General features: G+C 46.5%; 1 protein-coding gene across 6 annotated transcripts in view; it reads left to right on the forward strand.

Annotated features, from left to right (window-relative positions):
• Positions 1-15,973, forward strand: part of CNNM1 (cyclin and CBS domain divalent metal cation transport mediator 1) — a 66,227-nt gene extending 50,254 nt beyond the window's left edge. For 2 of the 6 annotated variants that reach the window (XM_019035540.4, XM_019035541.4), the window contains 5 exons: positions 1,283-1,446; positions 9,456-9,639; positions 9,788-9,937; positions 11,943-12,044; positions 13,074-15,973. In XM_019035540.4, coding sequence (XP_018891085.1) covers positions 1,283-1,446; positions 9,456-9,639; positions 9,788-9,937; positions 11,943-12,044; positions 13,074-13,153 — 680 coding nt within the window. In that variant the 3' untranslated portion in view covers positions 13,154-15,973. Of the gene's footprint in view, positions 1-1,282; positions 1,447-9,455; positions 9,640-9,787; positions 9,938-11,942; positions 12,045-13,073 lie in introns of those variants that run through there. The other 4 variants (XM_004049926.5, XM_019035542.4, XM_055352725.2 and 1 more) reach the window with 3 other exon arrangements.
• The last annotated feature ends 2,535 nt before the right edge of the window (positions 15,974-18,508 follow it).

The raw sequence follows: 18,508 nt of genomic DNA on the forward strand, positions 1-18,508 counted from the left end.
GCTAAATCTGTGTTAAGAGAAGCTGACAGCCTCCTCATCCCCTTTTTTGGAAGAAGCAGAAGGATTGGGGGAGCTTTGCAGTCTATCACTTGGGGTGGTTCCACGGTTGAGATGATGTTTGGAGTCACCTTCGGTATCCTCTTTTCTGTTGTTCCTGGAGAGGGCAGCTCACATAAAACCAAGTGACATGGTCTTAATTGAACTTTTCCAAGAAGTATTTCTTTAAAATGTGAAAAGAACCTGGCTAAGCATTCAGGAGATCTTTGACAGAAGGCCTGCAGATGATCAGATGATCCCAGTGCCCCCCTCAGGCCTATGCAAGAGGGGGCCCAGCCCTAGACCCACACTTTGGCCCTTCTCAGTCCAGTCCATCTATATGGGGCAAAGAGTTCTCAGGGCCAAAGGGATGTGCTGAGCCAGAGCCTGTGTCCTCCCTTCTAAACCACATTTCAGATATCCAGAATCCTGGAATCCCCACCCAAACAATCCTAGGGGACCAGGGGTCCAGAAGCCCTAGGGCCAGTGCTGGCTATCCACCCACAGCTCTGTTTTCTGGCATGATTGCTATGAACATTTGTCAAGGAAGAGGATAAAGCCTATTTTTACCGTTTATCAATGTGACTTCTAACTTAAAAATATTTATCCTTGTGGTTTGTGGGCTTCCGTTTGTCTCAGGCCCTGCCAATGTGGGGGCAGGCCTGAATTCTTCCCACTAAAATGTATGGCCACATGAGGATTGGTTGCCTGTGCTGTGACAGATGGTTTTGAGGGCAAACCCAAGGCCTTGGCCTTTCTGAAATAAGGTTTGTGATTGGAGTTGATGTAAAATACCTCACCATGGTAGAGGGGCGCATGGTCTAGGGTAGCAAGCCATGCTTGTAGTACTGCCCTCATCTCGTTCGGGGTCCTTGTGCACCTAACCTGAAGACAAGAACCAAGGAAGATGTGAACCACCCGTCCCCCCTGTCTGGGGAAAATAGATGCTCCAGCTCCTCACTGGGAGAGGTTGTGGGGAGCAGCTGAGTATAATGGAGCCATGAGTTTGTCTTAGGTATTTGTTCCTCTTAGGAATAAACATCAACAAAGCAGCTCAGCTCCTTCCCCGGGCTCTGATGGGAAGGGTGAGGCCCATCACCACCACCCAGTGTTACCATCGCCTGAAAGTTGTATGGGACCTCAGTAAACAACACCTGTCTCTCCCTCCTTCCCTGTCTCCCTCCCTCCCCTTTCTTCCTCCCCACCCATCCCTCCTTGTCTTTTCTCCATCTCTCACCATCTGCAGTAAACCGGTCCCCTTCTCGCTGCAGTGGGTTGAATCGCTCTGAGTCTCCAAACCGAGAGCGCAGTGACTTTGGGGGCAGCAACACCCAGCTGTACAGCAGCAGCAACAACCTCTACATGCCTGACTACTCAGTCCACATCCTCAGCGATGTGCAGTTTGTGAAGGTAACTCCCCCAGGAAGGTTATCCTCTCCCTCCCAGTGGGCAGTGTTGGCTGGCTGAGCGGGACAAGAAGACCACCCCCATTCCTAGGAGGGATGTGCGCACCATTCCCCTGTGTTCCAATACAGTGCTGGGTGGTAACTGCTACTGGCTGTATAAAGGCTGTTTTCAGTAAGCTTTAGGACGGTTCATTATTTGTCACTCTTTTAACATCTCCTGACCCCCTTTTTTCATGTGGGGAAATGAGGCACAAAGCAATAGATTAGCTTGCCTGACACAAGTTGCTGCCAGAACCATTTCCTTTGCATCCCCTACCATTGGCATCAGTTTGATTTTATTCATTGGTTTTTCTAAGATAAGATTTTTCTAAGATAAGTTTGCAGGTGATTAATAAACAAAGTGATGTGTGGAAGAAACCTATACACAGATGCTATACATCTGCCTGTCTGTTGGTTAAAAAGAAGAAACCATGCTATACTTTTACGTGTGATGATATAATTTTATACCTTAAAGTCTAAAACACAACTTGACCTGTGTGTTAACTGAAAATCTTTTGTAGTCACTAGTAAGACCCCTTGAAAATTACTAAGCTATTTGAAGAGAACCATGTGCAATTGCCCAGGAGAGAGGTAGCAAAATGCTCATGGCCTCATAATTAAAGAGGAGGGGAGCTGTTTCCTCATACCCCTCACTGGGATTGGCATTGCACAGGAGCCTTTAACATTTTCCCCTTTCCTCTTGTTTCCGTAGGTTCTTTTTTTTTTTTTTTTTTTTTTTTTTTTGAGACAGAATCTTGCTCTGTTGCCCAGGCTGGAGTGCAGTGGCGTGATCTTGGCTCACTGCAACCTCCATCTGCCAGGTTCAAGCAATTCTCCTGCCTCAGCCTCCCGAGTAGCTGGGACTACAGGCACGTGCCACCATGTCCAGCTAACTTTTGTGTTTTTAGTAGAGACGGGGTTTCACCATGTTGGTCAGGTTGGTCTCTATCTCTTGACTTCATGATCCACCTGCCTCGGCCTCCCAAAGTGCTGGGATTACAGGCGTGAGCCACCGCGCCCAGCCTGTTTTGTTTCCTAGTATTCTGCAAACCATGACAAACTTTGTCCTGAGATCTAGCTAGAGCCCCATTTATCCCAGGCCAGCAGAACACCCAGTGAGTTCACTTGGTAGCTGTTGTACAGTTGCAGGCTGGGTCATGAGAGGTGCACTGAAATCACCAGGGTGGAAGAAGGTCCTTCTTTCCAGAACGCACGCCTTCATTATTTGGAGAGGGGTGTGTGCTGGCTGGTTTTCTGTGTTTCAGGACTTTGTGGACAGCCCTGAGTTAAAACTGACATCAGCCTATAAAAGTAACCTTGAAAAGTAACCATGGAATGTTGCCAGAGGGAGGGATAGAACCTGGGGGATGGGGTGAGACAATAACTATTTTTTTGCAGTAAACTGTGCAAGGCACTTTACTGAGTCCTTTGTTTGAATTATCGATTTAATCTCACAGCCACCCTATGAGGTAGGTATTGCTGTCATTCCCATTTTCTAGATGAAGAGTTCAGGTTTGAGGAGTATAGGGTCACATGGCTAGTAAATGGCACAGCCAAGCTTCAAAGTTGGGTCTTTCTGCCTCCAGAATCCAAGCCCTGAAGTCAGTGGGCTTTAGAGTGAGCGGCAGGACATCAGAGCTAAAGGAACCCGAGGGAAGTGCCTTTACAAGCTGACCGAGCAATGCTCATGGGTGCATATGACTGTGGACACTTAAGTCTAATGTGACAAGGAGGTTAAACCTTAGAAAATCATAGCCCATGATTCTGCTCCTCATAGCTTCCAGAAGCCTTCTCATTGCTAATGCAGACCTTCCCCAGAAGGGGAGGTAGGGAAAAAGTGGGAAAAGGGGAACTCTAATATGTTAAGTCGGGTTGGTTTTCGTGTTGGACATGTGATCTGTGGGGAAGGAAAAGGAAAATCATAGTATGACTACATGATTCAACAAATATTTAATGGAGGCCTGCTCTTTTCTTGGCACTGTTGAGATACTGTGGTGAAGACAGCAAGCTGCTGCCCTTCGGGAGCTTACAGGCTAATGAGGGAGAAAGACAACAACCACATACATAACCTAGGTAATTTCAGGTCGTAATAATAAGGGCTGTGAAGGAAATAAAGAGGTAATTGGGATCAGTGATTGGGCAGAGAAGGCAAGGAGACTGCTCTTGAAATGGTTATCAGACAGGCCGAGAAAGGACACTTTTGCTGAGACTTGAAAGGGGAGGGGGGTGAATGTTCAAGATGGAAACAACAGAGGCTGGAAGGAGCTTGTAGTTTAAGGGTCGGAGTGCCGGCCCATGGTGTGCAAAGGCAGAGGCTCCATGAGAATGTAGCATCACAGGTGGTATCACCTGGTATCTTTAGGCCATAGTAAGGAATTTGGATTCCATTTTAAGTGTGGGATTTTTTTTTTTTTTTTTTTTTTTTTTTTGTAGAGACAGGATTCTCACTATGTTTCCCAGACTGGTCTCAAACTCTCAGCCTCCAGCGATCCTCCCACCTCAGCCTCCCAAAGTGATGTGATTACAGGCATGAGCCACGGCACTCAGCCAGAATTTTTAAGTTTGTTTCTCTTTTCATTTATATTAGTCAGTTTTGGCCACTGTAACAAATTACCATAGACTGTGTGGCTTAAACAACAGATATTTATTTCTCACCATTCTGGAGGCTGGGAAGTCCAATATCGAGGTGCCAGCAGATCCAGCATCTGATGAAGGCTCACTACCTAGTTTGCAGATTACCTCTCATTGTATTCTCACACGGTGGAGAGCAAAGAAAGAAAGTAAACTCTCTCCTTTTTCTTTTTTTTTTTTTTTTTTTGAGACGGGGTCTCACTGTGTTGACTAGGCTGGTCTTAAACTCCTGGCCTCAAGTGATCCTCTTGCCTCGGCCTCCCAAAGTGCTGACAAGCTCTCGTCTTCTAAGGGCACTAATCCCATTCATGAGGAATTCACCCTTATATCCTAATCACCTCCCAAAGGCCCCACCTGCTAATACCACTACATTAGGGTTAGGATTTCAACATATGAATATTGAGGGGACACAAACATTCAGTCCGTAACCATTCATATCAGAAGTTGAGAAAATCAGTATGAAGATTTGGTTTGCTGCTTGGAGTAGAAAAGTGAAGGAGATTTTGAAGAGTCATATTCAGTGGGCAAAACATCATTAGGCTTTACAGATTGGACAGTACTTTCAGGAGATGGATTTGGCAACTCCTCAGAGGAATGTACTAAGATGATCACCTAGCATTAGGTTTGTAAGGATTTTCTTAAAACTTGCCAATGGGCTGGGTGCGGTGGCTCACACCTGTAATCTCAGCACTTTGGGAGGCCAAGATGGGTGGATCACCTGAGGTCAGGAGTTCGTGACCAGCCTGGCCAACATGGCGAAACCCCGTTTCTACTAAAAATACAAAAATTAGCCAGGCATGCTGGCAGGCATCTGTAATCCCAGCTACTTGGGAGGCTGAGGCAGGAAAATCACTTGAACCTGGGAGGTGGAGGTGGCAGTGAACTGAGATCGTGCCACTGCACTGGGTGACACTGAGTAGTCAGGATTACAGGCGTGCGCCACCACGCCTGGCTAATTTTTGTATTTTTAGTAGAGACACGGTTTCACCATGTTGGTCAGGATGATCTCGAACTCCTGACCTTGTGATCCGCCCACCTTGGCCTCCCGAAGTGCTGGGATTACAGGTGTGAGCCACTATCTGGAATTGTTTAAGCACTAATTGGCTGGAGAATGTACTTTAGGAATTTGGAAAGAACAAGAGGAGAGTTAAGGCAATGCCATGCAAAGGGACACCCTTAAACAGGTATGGAAGGCAAGTAGACATGGCGCATTCAAGGGACTGGGTAGAGAGAGAAGCTGGGCGGGACCAGTGGTTCTGTCCTGGTGAGTAGTGGGAGTGCTGCTGGCCCTGCGAGGCCAGGTCATCGAAATGGGGCACAGCCGTCTAGGCGGTCCACTAAACCTTCACCATCCAGTACAGCAGCCAGTAGCCATGTATAAATACAGCCTTTTAGTTACATGTGGCTGTTGAACGCATGAAGTGTGTCTCTTTCCAACTGATGTGCTATAAGTGCAAAATACACATTGTATTTCAAGACCAGTGTGAAAAAGAATGTAAAATTCCTCACTAATCACTTTAACTAATCACATGATGATGTGAAATTATTTTGGATATAATGGGTTAAATGAAATATGTTATTAAAATTAACTTGTTTTTACTTTTTAAAATGTGACCACTAGAAAACTTTGAATTACCGATGGGACTCACGTTACATTTCTCTTCAACGGTATTATGCTAGATTAAAAGAAGTTGTCATGAGTTGTTGAACAAGGGGAAGGAACTGACAGGAAGTGATACCCGAACCTAGAAATGCCTTTGGGAGAGGCAGAGCAGAGTTGCTTCCCTGGATACATTGGCACCTTGTCAACAATTTCTTTTAAGGCAACACATTGACATGGCAGGAGTTCATGATTTAAAAAAAAAATTTTTTTTAAAAGAGAGCTGTGTGAAAGAAAGCAAGGCTGTTAAGGCTGTGAGTCACATAGAGGATTTAGCCATTGGGTGGTACCTTTCCTTTTATATAAACACCCACCAACAGTGCAGACCCTCTCCAGCCCCTACCCCTCCCCACCCTCACTGCCATACACTGCCGTGCTTCTTCCCACTAATGTGGCTGTCTGAATCTTCTCTTTAGCATCACTGACAAGTGGTGGCTTAACATCTGTGTGAATGCCTCCAATGATGAGGAACTCGGTACCTTACGAGGAAGTGTGTCCCATTCACTCAGTATTGTTACCAAAAATACTTTCTTCCCATCCTTTCCTCCCTGACAATGCTTAAAAAGAGGGTTAGAGTCCCTGCATCCTTGATTCCAGGTAACAAGAGGGGCTTATCATTGTTTTTTAAAAACAAAAAGAGGCCGGGTGCAGTGGCTAACGCCTGTAATCCCAGCACTTTGGGAGGCTGAGGAGGGTGATGTCACCTGAGGTCGGTAGTTCAAAATCAGCCTGACCAATATGGTGAAACCCCATATCTATTAAAAATACAAAAAAATAAGCTGGGCATCGTGGTGTGCACCTATAGTCCCATCTACTCAGGAGCCTGAAACAACAGAATTGCTTGAATCTGGGAGGCAAAGGTTGCACCACTGCACTCCAGCCTGGGCAAGACAGAGCGAGACTCCATCTCAAAAAAAAAAAAAAAAAATTTAAAAAAAAAGAGTGGTACAACTCACTGAAGATAAAATCTGGGCAGAACTTTTCCAAAAATAAATTAGTTAAATAATATAGAGCATTTTGCAACAGTAGTCATTCCCAAGAGACTTCCAGCTTGGGGGACGCAGCCAGTCTACCAACTTATAGGGGCCCTGAGCCAGGAAATCCATTTCAAAGCCTACTGAAACAGCCCCTTCCTTCTCTCTTCCTCCTCTCCTTTCTTCACTCACTGTCCCTTTCCTTCTGTCCCGCTTCTCCACTGTCCATACTTGGAATTGCCTTCCTTCCCCTACTTTCCCTTTTGCTTTATTTTCTTGATTAAGGCTTTATTTTTCCAAGACCTAGTCTTGCTTTCACAGAATCTCCAGTCACAGACTTTGGGGGCAGAGGGGACACTGCTCCTTCCCCCACCTCCACCCTGTGTGTGGCATCAGCAATTTAGACATAATGAGATAGTAAGCTTGACAGCTGTCTTTGAAATGTATGCCCATTATAAAGTCAAATGGTGAGACATGCATGTGGGCATGTTTTAAACAACCATTCCTAACAGTTTTGTATAATGGATTCACTCATGTTATCTCATTATCTCTGGGCCTCTTTTATAAGATCAGAGAGGTTAACAATGTGGCCAGTGTATTCATTTGCCCATTGGCTGATTTAAAATGTATATGTATTTGGCCAAGGTCTCCCAGCTTGAAAGTGGCAAAATTGGGACTTGAACTTCAGTTCTTGGCACTGTGTTTCCTGCCATATTTCTTAGGTGAAGGGACATTTGGCCTTTGACTAAACTAGAAGCCAAATCTAAATAACTAAAGAACCCAAATAGAGTAAGATCAACTGCTTTACTGGGCTTACCAAGTGTCATTTAGGGAATTTTCCCGTCCTTTGGTGTTAGAGCCAATTTCCTCATCTTTGGGGGAAATTTTGGAACCTGACTTCTCACTTCCCAACAGAGGGAATTGCAAAAGTCAGGTGTTTTCAACAAGAACATTGAATCGATTGAAGACTTTGGATAAATGCTAAGTGGAGACCTGTGGTTCCATGCCATAAAGCATGGAACATACCATTTTGACCTGAAAAATATCGAAGCCAGTTGTTAACACTTTGCTGCTTTGTCCTGTAAAATCCTTTAGAAGAAAAAAACCAAAACCTGAGTAGTACCTGTAACTAATTTTAACTAGGTCTTAAGTCAGCAGTTCTCAAAGTGTGATCTCCAGACTAGCAGCACCAGGAACACAGGATCTTGCTAAAAATGCACATTCTCAGTCTCCACCCCAGCCCTAGTAAATTAGAAACTCTGAGAGTTAAACCCAAAAATCTTGCTTTAACAAGTCCTTCAGATAATTCTGATGCTGAGGTTTGAGAATCACTGATTTAAACCATCAAGAGAAAACTCTATTTGCCCACTCAAATGGGCAGTAGTATAACTAGAAGCCTGGAATCTCTGCATGTGTGTGTCCCATATGCTCTGCAAAAAGGCACGTATTCTTAACTGGTGTTTTGTGATTCGATTGGTTGTACTTAGAATTTGCTTGGTTCTCTTGCAAAATATCCTGAAGTTTGTTAAAGAAAGGATTGATCGTGTCCAGTAAAATAATGCGTCTTGTCAGTAGTTGACAAGGAGCCACTGTTGAGACCTTGCCGGATACAAAGCCAACTTCAAGCCTACTCTCTTTCCCAACATGTAAGCCTTAACCATCCCCTCTCCTATTTCCAGCAGAAATCTTTTCTGTTTCAACGTGTAATACCAATTCTGCCCCAAAGGAAAGAGAAGGCAAAATGAGCAGAATTTGTGGTTTTGTCCGTTCACTAGCGCTAATGCAGTGAAGGAGGGATGAAAACGCTTTAGGAGATGGTATGATTGGGAAGGATATTATGCCATGTACTATTTCCCTTCTTCCCCCAGTGCCAGCCGCTGATGAGTGGTTTCACATTCCAGTACTGGGTGGCACACAACCTAGTCTGTTTTCACTGCTAGCAAGGATTCACAGTGCCAGTCTGTTATGTACACCCAGAGAACAGGGGTGACAGAGACACCCTCCTGCCTTTTAGAAGAGATATTTGATCCATATTTTTCCTGCCTGGAATCATGGAGACTCCTGTCTGGTCTGGCTGCAGCCTGACCCTCCGGATGCCTTCAGTTGTGGGTGATGTTTGACACATCAGGAAAGTCACAAGTCTGACTCCTGTGATTTGAGGAGACAGCTGGGAAACCTCCCTGCTGTGGTCCCAGCCAGCATAGGAGCATGACCCTACATCCAGGGATGGGCTTAGTCCAAATCAGAAATGCCCGTGTTCTCTCAGGCCTTAGCCTCCAGCTTCCCGACACTGAGACCTAGGGCATGAGAGCTTCCCTGCTGGAGTCCTACCTTATTCTCACCAAGTCACCCCCGACTGACCCTTTGGGCCTTTGGCAATAGTATAAATGGGTGTTTTAAACTTCTCCATGGGCAACCACCCTGCTCTCAGAAGATGCCCTCCATCCTCTCCAGGGTCTCAGAAGGTTTGGCTCTTCCAGGTGCCAATAAAAATGAACAGTGGGAGCTGGTGGCAGACCAGCAAAGGGCCGCCTCACTGTCCCTGCTGGACTGCTACAGCGTGGGTAAGGCCCCCATTCGTGGATCTCAGGCCTCAGAGGCCGAGGGTTCCAAGCACCCCAGCGAGGCTGCCCCCGAGCCTGGGAAGGCTGGCTGCATCAGGGTGGTCTCTGCCTAGCTGCTCCTAAGCTCCTGCCCTCTTCCTTCCAGATCACACGGCAGCAATATCAGAATGCACTCACTGCCTGCCACATGGACAGCTCACCTCAGTCCCCTGACATGGAGGCCTTCACAGACGGGGACTCCACTAAGGCCCCCACAACCCGGGGCACACCCCAGACCCCTAAGGATGACCCCGCCATCACGCTCCTCAACAACAGGAACAGCCTGCCGTGTAAGTCAGCTGGGCAGACGGGCAGGCTGGGCTGGTGTGGGGTGAGGACAACCCTGCCTTCCTCTTCTAGCCCTTCCCAGGGCTCACACCACCTGAGCCCTGGGTCTTCTCCAAAGCAGAGAGGTGATGCACTCACTGTCCTCCCCAGGCAGCCGCTCAGACGGGCTGAGAAGCCCCAGCGAGGTAGTGTACCTGAGGATGGAGGAGCTGGCCTTCACCCAGGAAGAAATGACTGACTTCGAGGAGCACAGCACACAGCAGCTCACGCTGTCTCCTGCAGCCGTTCCCACGAGAGCAGGTCAGGGAGGCCAACTGGGCCCAGTGCAGCAAGGGGGATCATTGCCTTTGGGCACTGGGATGGCCCAGGGAAAGCTGGCTGAGGGGAGCCCTGGGACCCCAGCCCGTGCGTTAAACCTCCGACCTCCTTACACAGCCAGGGAAAGGAAACATTTACTGAGCATCTACCATGCATCAGGCCCTGTCTGATTCATTCTCCTAGGAAAACTGTGTAGGGCAGTATTAGGAGTTGGGTTTCTGCCTGGATTCAGACCCTGGCTCCTTCATTTAGGAGTTATGCAATTTTAGGCAAGTTATTGAATCTAAGACTCAGTTTTTTTTATCTGAATGGATAAGTATCCTTATGTTAATAGGTATAAATTATGACAGCTATCTTATAAAGTAGCTCTGAGTATAAATGAGATAACATACATAAAGGCATATTACAGTGTTCAGTACCATGCTTTATAAATGTTACATAGCTATTATTAGGCCTACCTTACAGATTAGGAAACTGAAGTCAGCCATCATTCTAACTAGCTGTGGCTTTGACCAAAGGTGTAGCCTATAAGACTTTTCCTGAGGTCTCAGACCATATCACCTCCCTCTGAGACACTGAACACTTCTGCCTTGACAGTGGTGTTGCTCTGAGCTCCCAGGGTCCCAGCAGTCTTGAGAAGCTTCTGTGTTTGCCTCACTAAGATGTACTTCCCCAAGCTTTCAGTAGCCCCCTATGCCTGCACCCAAGCCAGCAGTTCCCCCATGCGACCTGTCAGACCTACTTCAGTCCATAGTATAAGACCTCTCAAGTCCAGAGCAACAACCTGAAAAAGTGCTCCAAGATTTTTAAAGTTGGCCGGGCACGGTGGCTCATGCCTGTAATCCCAGCACTTTGGGAGGCCCAGGCAGGCGGATCACCTAAGGTCAGGGGTTCGAGACCAGCCTGACCAACATGGTGAAACCCTGTCTCTACTAAAAAAAAACAAAAATTAGCCAGGCGTGGTGGTGGGTGCCTGTAATCCCAGCTACTCGGAAGGCTGAGGCAGGAGAATCGCTTGAACCTGGGAAGCTGAGGTTGCAGTGAGCCGAGATGGCGCCATTGCACTCTAGCCTGGGTGACAGAGTGAGACTCCATCTCAAAAAAAAAAAAAAAAAAAAAAATGTAAAGTCAACAAGACAATATGTTTGAACTTGTGGCTGACCCAGAAAATCTGGGACATACATAGTCACTGTTCCAGGACCTGAATTTAGAACTGATGTTCTTTTTCTGCCCCCAACACCAAATCTAGTAGCTAAAGCACATAGCACGAAAATGTAACAAAGGAATAAGAATGAAGGCGATGGAGTGGTCTTGGAGATCATCTAGTCCACCCTCGTCCTGTGACATTTGAGGACCCTGGAGGCCTAGAGAAGGGAAATAACTTGCTCAAGTCCAAAAACTGCATCAGAAGCAGGCTCAGCCTCATGGCTTCAGTGCAGTGCCATTTCCGACACACCGCTCTGCCTTAGGTTTTTATTTGCATTGGTGGTAAGGCTTGGCCCCTTCTGGGCTCTCAGATTCTGTAACTCTTTGAATTCCCATTGAGTCCTGCGGGAGAAGACAGGGGCATTGTTGTTGAACCCTGTGGCTTTCCAGGGTTTGTGCAAATAGACCAAGGAGACCTCCACCTATCCTCACGTGTGCTTTTAGTCTGGCAAATAGACTGGGTGGAGAACACATTGTTCTCTAACCCCTCTCTCTTGCCAAACAGTGTTTGAGAAGAGGGAATGATTTCTGACTTTGCATGGATCGTTGGATTCCGGCTCCTGTTCTCCATCTTTTTGTTCCTTTTGTGGCACTAAAATGCCTCTTGCTAACTAATGACACCCTGTACTTTCCTGGGCGTCCCTGCCTTGTTACACCACCCTCACCTTGGCTCACGTCTTAAACTTCACTTGCTGAGGGATGTCATCACTCAGAATCACCCTGTCTTGATGCCTGAGTGTGTAGGTTGAGACAACTTGAGTTCTCTCCTTTCCTTTCTCAGCATCAGATAGTGAATGTTGTAACATCAACCTGGATACAGAGACCAGCCCCTGCAGTAGCGATTTTGAGGAAAACGTGGGCAAGAAGCTGCTGAGAACCTTGAGTGAGTAGCTAGTTCTTCACCCAAATGAGAGCCACCCTGCTGATGGTTAGTAGGAAAAGCATGTTAGTATCTTCCTCTTGGGGGAGGAGCCATGGACTCCTCTTAGAAACCCTAATGAGGTACAATTGTGGAAATCCGCAGAAGGGGTTGGGCCAGCACTGCACCCTTGATAGTTTTGGGATCTGTCTCATTCAGTTGTTTGTCCTCTAGGACAGAAGTCTGCACACCATGCCCACAGGTCAATTCTGACCTCCCTCCTTTACTTGTTTTTGTAAGTAAGGACTTATTGGATCACAGACAGATCCATTTGTTATCTATGGCAACAATGTCAGAGTCGAGTAATTGTGACAGAGACCATATGGCCCACAGGCCTCTAATATTTTCTGTCTAGTCCTTTAAAGAATTGGTGTCCAGGAGACTCAATAGAAAGAGAGCAATCTCCTCCACAGATGGAAGTCAATGGTGGAGAGAACAAGGTGAAGATATTCCTTCCTAAAAACAGACCTGGGAACAGATTGCTCTCTCATCCTTGAGGACAACTATGTAATTATGCCCACCTGCCCCACTGCAGAAGGGAGGTTGCTTCAGAGCTAGAGAATGCAGATCCCTGGAAATGGCTTGCAGCTACAGCCACCAACCCTGATTCATGGGACATCAAAGTCTATGGGATTGGTCCTCTCTGAGGGTGTCTGGCAGTCAGAGGGGCTGGCCCCCAAGGGGCGCAGGAGGCATGGGCCTGAGGTGTTACATGGGCTTTACTCAGTCCCCTCCAGGAAGTCTCAATTCCAGGCACCAGCCTGGGTTTGTGACTTTTCAAAGATGGCATCTTATGTGGAAAGTACGTCCTAATCTTTCAAGATGTAAATATGCCAATATCAGCACCAGCATACAATGCCAGTTAGTTCTAACCAAGCTGTCAAGGGCTTTGTCTCCATTTCTGCTTCTGTTTTGAAAAGAACTCAGACTGCCAAGCAATTATGAATGTTCTTCCAGTGTTACAGGCTGATACTTGCAACCTGTTTTTTTCAGGTGGCCAAAAAAGGAAGAGGTCACCAGAAGGAGAGAGAACCTCTGAGGACAACTCCAATTTAACACCTCTGATCACATGACAGGGCAAAGCCAGCATTCACTGGGTGTGTGAAATTCCAGAGCTTTGGGGGAGAACCCACCCTCCCATCATCTGCTTCCCCCAAGGCCTCCCACAGGTGACAGAATGTTCTGCCTTCCCTTCCATCTCTTCACCCTTAGCTGTCAGTTTGGCAGATTTTCCCTTGTTACCTCCAGTTCGACTCAGAACCTTGACATGGCCATAACAGAAGGAGGTGCCTCTGATAGAACATGCTAGAAATGGTCTTTTCCACAGCATAGTCTGGGACTGGAGAAGAGATGTCTGACTGCAAGCTGACAATGCCACTCTGGGACCCCTGATGCTCTTCTTTGTTCTTTGGGTCCCCTGATGCCATAGGAGACCTATCGTCTTGGAACTTGCCATTCTTTCCTCCAGAACAAAATGTTAACTTTCTAACACATTTCATGCATAGCTTGGCTCAGAAGGTGCCATTGGCAGACAGGCACATGGGAGGCTGGAGTAGGAGGTCTGAAGATTAGTTCAGGGGATGGACCAAGAATTTCCCCCAGAGCTTAAAGAAGTGGGACTCAGCCATGTTGGCGCGTGATTGACATTACAGCACAGAAAACTGTTAGTGACTGGTTTCCTGTTAGATAAGGGTTCCAGCAGCGTGGGGCAGTATGTCTCAGCTGGAATGGAAAGAATGTGAGATGGAACCTCAAGTCACTGTTTTTACCAGGGACACATCTGCTTTGGCTCCCAATCAGCAATCCTCAATCTATCAATAATTCTGCTCTGGAAGAGAAGGAACAGGGAGCAGAGAGACCCAACTGGGAGCCAGAGATGGAACTTCAGGTCTTAAGTGCAAATCAAAGCAAAAAACAAACAAAACTTACATGGAAAAACTGTAAGTGCTGAAAGCAAGTTTAGCCATGACAAACCAAAGAGTGCCCAGGTCAGCCAAGAAAGATACATAATCTCATGGGACTTCAGTGAGCGTTACACAGGAATGTTGAAGAATCATTCTTCTTTTTCATGCATTTGTCCTTCTCCCACCCCCTTACTACACCCTAGCAGATCAGCTGAGTGTACTTTATTCCAAGAACTTACTGGATCTCTGGTTTTTCTCCTGAAGTTGGGGCAGGTGCAATTCCAAGCATAACCACCAGATGGCAGAGTGACCCGCATACCTGCTTCCAAGAATAAAACAGTTCTGAAAAGCAACCACAAAGCCGGGTGCGGTGGCTCACACCTGTAATCCCAACAGTTTGGAAGACCGAGGCGGGTGGATCACTTGAAGTCAGGAGTTTGAGACCAGCCTGGCCAACATGGTGAAACCCCATCTCTCCTGGGCGTGTAGTCCCAGCTACTCGGGAGGCTGAGGCAGGAGAATCGCTTGAACCTGGGAGGCAGATGTTGCAGTGAGCTGAGATCACACCACTGCACTTCATCCTAGGCAACAGAGCGAGACTCTGTCTCCCCCCGCAAAAAAAAAAAAAAAAAAAAAAGAAAGAAAGAGAAAAGAAAAGAAAAGCAACCACAGCCAGCCTTAGGGAAAACTTGGAAGTAAGTGAAATTTGTCTTCAGAATAACTATCTCCCTTTCTGATCTGTCTCCTACTCCTTAGATGTTCTCAGTCAGGTACTCATTGAACTCATTGATCGAGTGCTGTCTGCTAAATCTCCAAACCATTCCCAAACCTTTCCCCGTAGTATACCATCCAGCTTCCCTCCCCTTCCTCCAAAACCCTCACTCCCACCTCCCCACACCCATTCAGTCATTCACAGGGAGGAGGGAGACTGATCATTCCTCTGGGTTATCTGCATCTCAAAAGAAAATGCTTACCCACAGGAACTGTTAACTCAGGGGTTCTTAACTTGGGGTCCATCACCCCAGGGGGTCCATAGTTGGACTTCAGAGGGTCTATGAAACCCCTAAAACTGTCAGTATTTAATGTATTTATTCTTGTATGTTTTTTCCAGAGCATTAAAGCTTTCATAAGGTTCTCAAAGGTCTCAGACCTACAAAGAGTTAAAACAAACAGACAAACAAAAAAAAAACACTACTATTTTAAATAGTGGAACTTTCAGCCCAGCGTTTCTGCAATGCAGAGTGAAGTGGATACTGGGCAGTTCGAGACAGGTTTTTAATCATAAGTGGTCTTTTCAAATGTCCATCAATTGATGGGGAAGGCTGGCACCCACCAAGAAGTGGAAGTCCTCAGAAATTCTTGGCACACCCTAGAGTATTGTACAACCAACACCCCCACATAACTTTGTCCCCTCTTCCCCAACAACCCAGAGCAGGTGTTGCAGACAGGAGGGCCACAGCATGTGGAAGTAAAGACTTTGGAGCTAGAGATGCCTTTTCCAGCAATGATTATTGACTTCACCACACCCCTTGCCTGGCCTGGCCTGAGGCTCAGCAGTGCATGACTTCTCGTAGATAACTTCACAGTCATCCAGTCCCAACACCTGCTCTTGCCTGGTAGGAACAGGCGAAGTGTCAGCCCTCAATGTTGGGTACTTAGACCCAAACCAATAAATGGTGAGTTTTGAACAAGAACTACCATCATGCAGGCTTCCTGCCCAGCTGACCACTGGCCCCAGGGGTGCCTGCCTGGCTGGTCTTCATCACCCGAGGCCACCAGGCTCAAGCCACTGCTGTTGCATTACACCCATCCCTTTGCAAAATCCCTATGGAGCCTGTCACCACTCCCCTCCCTATATACCCCCACCCCACAAAGATTTTCTTCAGGTTAAAAAAAAAGTTTAAAAAAAAGATTTTAAAATAAAGCATTTATGAAGGCTCAATAAATTGTAAATAATTTTTAAATAAAATGAAAATGCCTTTCCTGGAATGTGGCTGTTTTCCTTGCCTCTGGAATCTTCTGACATGGCTTCATTTGAGATGCAGGTTGAGTGATGCCCACGTGTGATGATCTCACCTGTGCACCACCTGCCTGAAGAGGCATGCCGCTCCGGGCCAGGTGTGAGGCTGCGGTGAGGTCACGAGGAAGCCTTGGCACACTACTTTGGGAGGCCAGATGGTAAGATTTTGCAGGAGTGAATGCCAGAAATGAGAAGTAAAACCCAAATGAGAAGCCAGTATGCATAAAGACAAGGAAGGAACTAAGACGACAGTGAGAAGGGCTGGCATTTGCTGAACCCATGTGATGGGTGAGGTGCTGTGCTGGGTGCCGTCCAAATTCAAGGTCTTGGGGGCTAAACCCAGACAAGCCCCTGAGACAGAATGTTGGTCACACTAGCTCGCTTCTGCAGAACCTTCAGAAAGGAGTCCAAGTGGCATGACTCTGGCAGTTTGCCACCAAAGGCTAGGGAACGGAACACAAGAATGGGCCAGGCCTGTTGGTCAGTTTTAAGCCGATGCTGGAGGGAGGGAACAGCCAGGCAGGTGGGAAGATGTCTTTGGGCATATAATACCTGTGTGGAAGGAAGGCTGAAATCTGACACCTACTACTCATTTCTCAAACAGGAGGATCAGGGGCCTATGCCAAAACCTCTTAAGATTCTTCTCAGGAACCTCAGTAGAGGCTATTCATTTCACTAACGGTAATAATAAATAATGGAAACAACTATTTTGCCAAGGGCTTCATGTTCCAAGTATTCTGCTAAGTACCCATTAGCTCATTTCTTTCTCAACCACCCTGTGGAGGAGGGGTTACTGTCTGCAAGGTTACTGTCTTCTTGCTCACAGTTACACACCTGGGAACTGGCAGAGCCTGGAGGTTGGAGTGCCCTGCTCTTGAGTGAGCAAAATTGGTGAAACAGTCCCACCTCTGAAGTTCACTGGCATGTCAGAGGCCTGAGGAGTCCTGCTGGCTTCCCAAACTCACAGCCCTTTTTCAGGTGAACGCAGTGGGAACCACACCAACCAACATATCTGTCGGAATAGAAGAAGGCCAGATTCCCATTGAGATGGGCTTTTTTCAAGTGCTAAAAACATTTGAGCACTTTGGTACTGTCACTTAGGTTTAAAGATGTGTTTATCTTTAATGGTTTTAGCAGCCCCCTAAAGAGAAAATTTTAATTTTCCCTAACAAGAGAAATTAAATACTAATAAGATGGTCAGGTAGGATTGCACTTTGGAAGACAACATTTTAGTATTTCAGGCTTTTTTTTTTTTTTGCCCCAGAGAGCCAATTTTCGTCCCCATGGAGGCAGTATCGTCCCCATGGAGAATGAGTGGTTGAAAGCGTTTGGAGAGAATGGCAGATTGACAGAAGGTAGAATCATTCGACTTCTCTGTTGGCTGCCTTCCCTTACTAACAACAAGCATCTTTACATCGGGAGGAGAACAAAGACTGATATGTTCAGAAAGCTGTGAAGAGATGGGTGGGAGGGCATCTAATCACATTCACTCATGAACTTCCACCAGCCCAACCACACACTGGCAGAGTGAGTGTCCTCTGAAGGACTCCTGGGGCTCCAGCCAGACAGGGAAGGATCTGGAAACCACATCCTGTGCAGAAACAAAAGTGGTGGGGGAGAGGCAGTTCACGTGGAAAAGTGTAAACAAGGAATGACAACTGCTACTTTCAAATATTTGAAAGGTGGTAGATTAGAAGTGCCAGTAGATTTACTATCTGTGGTTTAAAGGAAGGAAAGGAGGGGCAGGGGAGTGCAACAAAGATCAAATTCTGGTTCAAGGTAGATGAACTTTTACCGTGAGCAAAAGGTAAATGAGCCTCTTTTTTTTAATTAAGAGGCTCCACCAGCAGAAGGGGATGCCTCACCAGGTATTTAAAGAATCCATCACCACCACCACCCCACCAGTTGAAATGGATGAGTCAGAGACAATATGGAGAGACTATTTCACTGGCGGAGAGGCAGGACTTGATGACTTCTGAGGCCCCAGTCATCCCTCAGGACTGCAGGATTTTCTAACAACCCAAATGAGTCCTAGAAAGTGGCAGATCCTATTAAAATCACAAGAATTAACTTTAAATATTTAAAAACTCCAAATAATAGACCTCTTGTGTTAAGTAACATCCAACCCCACCAAATTCTACAAAATGGCCATTTGGAGTGGCCCTTGGACTCTGGAAATTGTGATCTATGTTTTTGTGGTTCTGTTTCAATAAACCAGGAGGGACTCTGACAGCAGGGAACGGGCTGATGTTCTATAATCAACCTGAGTGATGTCATCTCCTCTCACAGTCCAAGAAGTCCAGTTTCTTAAGTAACATAAGACAGCTGGCCTCCAAATGACAAGCCCGCAAAATCACCAGGGAGTTATATGGTGAGTTCACTGAAGGAAGCTATACTGTAAGAACACATTGTAGTTTTTCCTTTAGCCACTAGTAAAACCCTCTAAAGCATTCATTTTAAACTGTGGGTCACAACCCATTATTGGTCATAAAATCAACTCCATG

This window comes from Gorilla gorilla, chromosome 8 (assembly GCF_029281585.2).
Source record: "Gorilla gorilla gorilla isolate KB3781 chromosome 8, NHGRI_mGorGor1-v2.1_pri, whole genome shotgun sequence".
NCBI lineage: Eukaryota > Metazoa > Chordata > Mammalia > Primates > Hominidae > Gorilla > Gorilla gorilla.